Raw genomic sequence first — 6298 nt, 5'->3', positions numbered from 1 at the left:
TGCAGCTTTGCCACAGGCACTTGGGGGGTGGGGGGGGGCAATGGGGAGGGGGAAGAGGAAACTGGTTGGCTGGCCGTGCTGGCCTGCAGCGGCACCAGCCAGGAAATCTGCTCCCCTTCCCGAATGGTTGCCAGGAAGGGGCCGGGTCAGCATTCCGCAGACAGAGGCAGCCGGGGGGCTCTCCAACGCTCCTGCCCCCTCCTCGGCTAGGATCCCTGGAACCCCTGGGGAGAGAAGGGACCCAAGAGCAGGCGCAGGCCGGCTGTGCCCCCATCCGGGCCCCAGAGAGCCGCTGTACAGGGGCAAATGCTCTGCTGCCTGGCACTTTCTTGGCTGGACAGAGAAGAGCAACTGGGGGAACGCCGCCCCCTCATTCTGGGGTGCCAGTTCTGGCCAAGCAGCCTCTTCTCCGAGGCCTTGATTGAAAGGCCACCCTCCCCCGCTCAAATATCCTGCCGGGAAGCCCACTGTGTCTTCAGCCCCTCGGACTCGGTTCCCTGCCGCCCCCCATGCCAGAGCGGAGGGATTAATGCGGCCTCTGACCAAGGTAAGCAGCCCACCTCCAGCCCCCGGGCTCAGAAGGCCAGGTGGGACCCTCTCCTGGGAGCAGGGGGCTCCTCCCCATCCCTCATTCCCCTTTGGGGTGTTCCTTGAACGAAGGCCCCCCCACCCCACCCCCCCATAGCCTTGGCTTTCTCCATCTTCCTCCTCCCAGCAACCATCCCGGCGAGGACAGAAACCCAAACAAGCAACAGATAGCATGGGGGGGGGCAGGGGGGGGAGCTTCCCTGTGGCCTTTTGCTGCTATTGATTATCTTCTGGATCTTTGTGGCTAAATCCCCCAGGAGGGGCTTCGCACTGAGGATTATGGGCTCGTCCTCTCTGGGACAGGATGACTACACTTCCCATCATGTTCTTCCATAGCCTCCCGCTGAGACTCGGGAAACCACAGCACAATCTGGGCTAATTGGCCCTCAAGGAACGGGCAGCCTCCTGCCAGCCAGGCCTGTAGCAGAGTTTTCGCCTCCCCCAATTCTGACCAAGAAGACGAGTAGCCCCCCCACCCACACACACACACCCCGCATGGGGGAAGACACCCTCAGCTGCCACCAAGCGCCTTGAGGCCCCTCTGGGGCAGGCAGGACGAGAGAAGGGCTTGACGGATGACGGTGGCTGCTCGCTGACTGGGAACCATGGGTAGAGGCACGGATTGTTCTGCATGCTTCCCCCAGCTAAATTCTGTGCCCCCCCAAAAAAGAGACTTCAGTGGATTTGCCTCCTCCTGATTCCTGCGTAGCCGCGTCAAGAAGCTGCTCTGCTGCCAGCCAAGAATGGCCAGCCTTGCAGAATTTCGTGCCAGATGAGATGTTGCAACACGAAAGAAGCCAGAGCCTCAAAGGCTGCAGCCAAGGAAGGCGGACTCCAGGGAAGAGGACGGAGGGGCTTGCCAAGCCTTGCAGGAGTTCAACAAGTGCCCCAGCCACCTCCGGAGGGGGCCCGCAGAGGCCTCCTCATTCCTTCCATACAGACCACGCAGAAGGCACTCTGTGCTTGCTCCGGGGCATTCTTGTCGGGAGCACGAACGCCGCCACTCAGAGGAGGCTGCAGCAGTCCTGCTAAGGCCGGCCTTGCCCCGGGGCCCTGCCGGCCGCTCTGCTTCTTTGATGCCCCCCCAGTCCCGCGCTGGTCTCGGCTGCAGCCAGAGCTCCCAACGGCTTGGCGGCTGAATAACCGCCGCGTCCGCCGGCTCCATCGACCCCGCCCGAGGCGGCTAGAGACGCCCCGCAGAGGCGAAGCTCGCCAAGCTCCCGGCCGCCGCATCAGCACCGCCGGCGCTGGCCAGCAAGCGAGCTTCTCGCGGCGAGGGCTGCCTACGCGGCGGCGGCGGCGGCGGCGCCCTCCCCGGCGGAAGGAGCGCGCCGCGCCCGGAGAGAGCCTCGCACGCTCCCGGGGCCGCTAGGACGCGCGGCGGCGGCGGCGGCCCCTCCCCGGCGGGGCCGGGCGGGCTGCTGGGAGTTGTGGTCCGCGCCTCCAGCGCCGGAGCAGACCGTCGGTCGGTCGGGACGGGTGAGCGGAACCCGGCGGCAGGTTAGGCGGGCAGGTGCGCGCGAGGGACGGAGGCAGGGGCGAGCGGGTCTTCTGCAAGGGTCCCCGGCCGGCACACGTCGGGCTCTTGCCCCGCGGCGGGGCCCCCGTGGGCCGGGAGCCCGAAGGCTTCCGCCCGCCTCGGCCCCGGCCCCGCCGGGTGGGCGGGCGGGCGGGGCGAAAGGAGGGGGGGCTCCTCGGCAGGAAAGCCTTCGCTCCCTGCGCAGGGGCAGGCCTGGCTCGGCTGCGGGGCGGCGGCGTGGGCGGCTGCCTCCCCGGGAGGAAAGGGGCTTTGCCGCAGGCGGAGGTGCCCTCCCGACCTGCCAGATTTGCCTGCAAGCCGGGAAGCGATCGCGTTACATAAGGCTGCTTCCGCCGGGAGGCCCCGGGCGGCAGTGCCGAGACACTGAGCGCTCCCCCCACCCCGAACCTCCCCCCCCCCAGCAACTGGGCCAAGGAAAGCCAAAGACTGAATCAAAGCTGCAAGCTTGGGGTCTGCGTTGGACCGTTTGTCCAGGGGCGCTGGCGATTGCAGGTTGGGGGCTGCCTTGCTGCTTTCTTTAAGGGGTCCCGTCCAGGCCATTTCGCTCTGGCAGAGGTTGGCATCTGCCTCTGGCCCAAACGAAGAGCTAGGATGCCCCACCCCAAGCAGGGATGGGCAGTGGCACGGCTCCCGCTCCGGCTCTCAGGGATGAACGGGCATCCCAGCTTCCTGCCTGAGCCGATAAGCCACAGCTGGATCACCTTTGGGTGCCTTCAGAGTTGGTGACTCACCAGCTTCTTGATCCCTAACAAATTGCTCCCTTGGTGCTAAGTGGGTGGCATAATGTGGAGGTGGAGGGAGGCTCCAGCCTGCCCTGTGGAAGTGCTGCCTTTGCTGCCCCTGGCGGGGTCCCTCCCAGGGCACGACCCTCCACCCACTAGGCAAGGAGGCAACCCTGCCAACCAAAGCTGGGACTGGAAAGGGCTGCTTTGATTCCAGCCCGGTAGACCCTCCGGGCTCTTGCCTTGCACCCCAAACCTGGGAAGATCAAAGGGTTGTGTGGCTCCCTTCGGGTTCAGGAGTTATGGGAGGTGCGTCCCAGCACTTCCTGGGGCACCAGGTGATGGGGTGAGGGTGGGCCGATGGGGCAGGCAGGAAGCCCCCTCCCCAGTGCCCCTGTGTGTTCTCCTTGCAGGTTGTCCGAGAAGATCCAGGGGGAGGCTGGATTCCCGCAGGAGGCGGCACTTGGAGGGGCGGGAGGACCAAGGTTCTCAGAGCAGCGGCTCCCCCTTCGAGAGACACGATGCCGCCGTGGGAAACCCCTTTGGCGGGTCAGGAACCCGGGTCCGCAATGGGAGCGGCCCCATTGGCCGCCTTGAGCTGGGCCCTTGGCACCCAGATTCCTAGGAACGCTTTCGCTGCCTGACTGGCCTTTCTGCCGGGTGAAGCTGCCCAGGTCCTGCCCAGCTTCTCCTGTTGAGTTCCTCCTTGGGCCTCCCTTTGCCCCAGTGGCAAGGCTTTGCACGGCAGCTGCCAAGATGTCCCTGGAGGGGCTGATGTGCTGCCGTGGGTCGCTTGACTGGCTGAGGGAGTTCATCGGCTCCACCATCCAGTCGGTGCGGGACTGCGACCCCCCTGCCCTCAGCACCCTGGCCCTGCTGCTGGCGCTCTTCGTCTGGTACTGCTATCAAGTGGGGCGGGAGCAGCAGCCCCGGCCCTACGCCACAGTGCTCCAGGGGGGCGTGGAGGTGGCCGGCCTGCAGAACGGCTTCAGCCACTGCCGCTCCCCCGAGTGCGTGCGCTGTGCCCAGAGCGATGGGCTGAACCAGAAGCTCTACCACAACCTGCAGGAGTATGCCAAGCGGTACTCGTGGGCGGGCATGGGCCGCATCCACAAGGGCATCCGCGAGCAGGGCCGCTACCTGGCCAGCCGGCCATCCATCCAGCGGCCGGAGGTCTTCTTCCTGCCCGACTTGCCCACCGCCCCCTATTTCTCCCGGGAAGCCCAGAAACACGACGTGGAACTGCTGGAGCGCAACTTCCAGACCATCCTGTACGAGTTCGAATCCCTCTACAAAGCCTTCTCCAACTGCAGCCTGCCAGACGGATGGAAGGTCAACAGCACGCCCAGCGGCGAGTGGTTGACCTTCTACCTGGTCAACCAGGGCACCTGCGTGCCCCGGAACTGCCGGAAGTGCCCTCGGACATACCGCTTGCTGGGGAGCCTCCGCACCTGTGTGGGCAGCAACGTGTTTGGCAACGCCGGCATCTCCGTGCTGAGCCCCGGCACCGTCATCACTGAGCACTATGGGCCGACCAATATCCGCGTGCGCTGCCACCTGGGTAGGTCCTGCAGCCCCACTGCCCGCCTCTTGGCTGGTGTTCGGGCAAGTGGGGGCCTTGAGTGTCCCTTAGAGGGGTGGCCTTAGGGAGAGGAGCATTATCTGACTCCTGACAGCCGGAACCTTCTCAGGGCGCCTGGAAAGGCCGTTGGTGGTAGCCACGAGGTCCTCAGTGTATGGACTCCTGTGCAAGTGGCATCGGGTGCAGCCGGTGTTAAGTTGGGAATCCCGTTCTGGCACTTGTTCAGGATTCAAGAGACCCAGTTTTGTTCTAAACCCCACAGTAAAGGCTCATCTGCATGGCTGGCAGAAGCTGGCTCCCACACCAGTCTGGGCAGCTGCCATGGCAACTGCAACCGTGGCCTGATCTGTATGCTGCCGGGCAGCTGCCCGAGACGGAGGCCTCTGGCTAACCTGGGTTGCCCGTTGACTGCTTCTGTTGGGAGGCGGGTGCTAGAGATGCGATGGTGTGTGTGTGTGTGTCTATGTATGTGCGGCCGCCTCCTTTGTGGCCAGCAGGGAGGATAAAAGCTCTGGACGAGGGGAGTCTTTGGGCCATCCGGTTGGTGGGCTCGGTTGATGCCCTGCCTTGCCCTTCCTCTCGCCTTCCTTCCCCCCGTTGCAGGCTTGAAGACGCCCAGCGGCTGTGAGCTGGTGGTGGGAGGTGAGCCCCAGTGTTGGGCCGAAGGGCGCTGCCTGGTTTTTGACGACTCCTTCCTGCATACCGCCTACCATGGAGGCAAGTCTGAGCCCCCCACCCCAGCTGAAGACAGCGCTGTCGCAAACGCTCCCTCTCCCGTGGGCTACCTGGAGGAGAGGGGCCCCAGGTGAAGCCAGCCTGGCAACCACCTCTGAGCCCCTCCCCTGGACCAGCCTCCTTTCTCTTACCCCTCCAGGCCTCCCTGAGGAAGGACCCCGTGCGGTGTTCATGGTAGACCTTTGGCACCCCAACGTTGCTGCGGCCGAGCGCCAGGCCCTCGATTTCATTTTCGCTCCTGGACGGTGACGCGGTGCTTCTCCTCCTCCTCTCCAGAGCAGGTCCCGTGTTTCTGCAGAGGTGGCTGCCCTCCTGCCTGGGCAACACAGGCCCCCTTCACCCACAGCTGACGGAGGGGCCTCTCCCCTTGCACCGGATTTGGTACCCAGTGAGCCTTTTCACCTTGCCTCCCCTCCCCCCACCATCTTGCTTGGGGCTGGACTGCCCCCTTTCTCCCTGTGATTAGGCCAAATGCTGCTGTAGTGTCCGTCCACTCGCTACTTGTGCGTTGCTGTGCCCAGAATTTTGCATCTGCCGTTCTTGAAGGCGTCGATGAAGCTCGTTGTGCCAATCTGATCCTCCTCAAAAGGCAACCCCGCCCCCCCGTCACCCATCCTCACTGCAGCTTCAGACACCAGTGGGCCTCCCCAGGCCAGATCCTGTCGTCCCCCTGCCCTCGACAGAAGTGAGTGGAAGCAAAGCAGGGCAGCCAAAGGGCCCAGGTTCCCCCCCCCTTTCACAAGCCCTGCGCTGGGGGCTCTGGGCCTTGCTTGGGGTGCTCCTGCCTGGACTGGGGCACCCGTGTGTGCGGGGGGTTGCCGTGGGCTCTCCCTGCAGAAGGGCGAGGAGGGGGCTTTCAGGGCTTCGTGGGGGCAGAAGCCGAAAGGAAGGGAGCCCCAGCTGGGGGGGCCATCTCCTTCTCACACATCAGAGTCATTCCAGTGAGACTCTGCACCCCACCTGCCACGCGGGGCAGGGCAGCATTGTGGCTTGGCCAAGGCCAGGACTTTTCAATAAAACACCTGTGCTCAATTCTGTTTTTTTTTCCTTTGGGGCGGTTGGTGGTCCGAGGAGGAAGGAGCGACCCCCTTCTCTCTCCTCGTGGGCCAGGAAGAGGCAGAGGAAGCCTCT

General features: G+C 64.7%; 1 protein-coding gene across 2 annotated transcripts; it reads left to right on the top strand.

The window, feature by feature from the left end:
* The first annotated feature begins 1927 nt into the window (after positions 1–1927).
* Positions 1928–6199, top strand: ASPHD2 (aspartate beta-hydroxylase domain containing 2). 2 transcript variants are annotated; one of them, XM_026719479.2, is made up of 4 exons: positions 1928–2088; positions 3264–4411; positions 5036–5149; positions 5307–6199. In XM_026719479.2, exons 2-4 carry the CDS (start codon positions 3607–3609, stop codon positions 5414–5416), a joined length of 1029 nt encoding a protein of 342 aa, XP_026575264.1. In that variant the 5' UTR covers positions 1928–2088; positions 3264–3606; the 3' UTR covers positions 5417–6199. The 2 variants fall into 2 exon arrangements, with proteins under 2 accessions (XP_026575264.1, XP_087769062.1); XM_087912936.1 differs by having other exon boundaries at positions 1983–2101.
* The last annotated feature ends 99 nt before the right edge of the window (positions 6200–6298 follow it).

The sequence above is a fragment of the Pseudonaja textilis genome, chromosome 15 (assembly GCF_049901715.1).
Source record: "Pseudonaja textilis isolate UNSWEBS1 chromosome 15, rPseTex1.2, whole genome shotgun sequence".
Taxonomy (NCBI): domain Eukaryota; kingdom Metazoa; phylum Chordata; class Lepidosauria; order Squamata; family Elapidae; genus Pseudonaja; species Pseudonaja textilis.
Note: the sequence above shows the minus strand (reverse complement) of the source record. Positions and strands in the feature narration are given on the sequence as shown.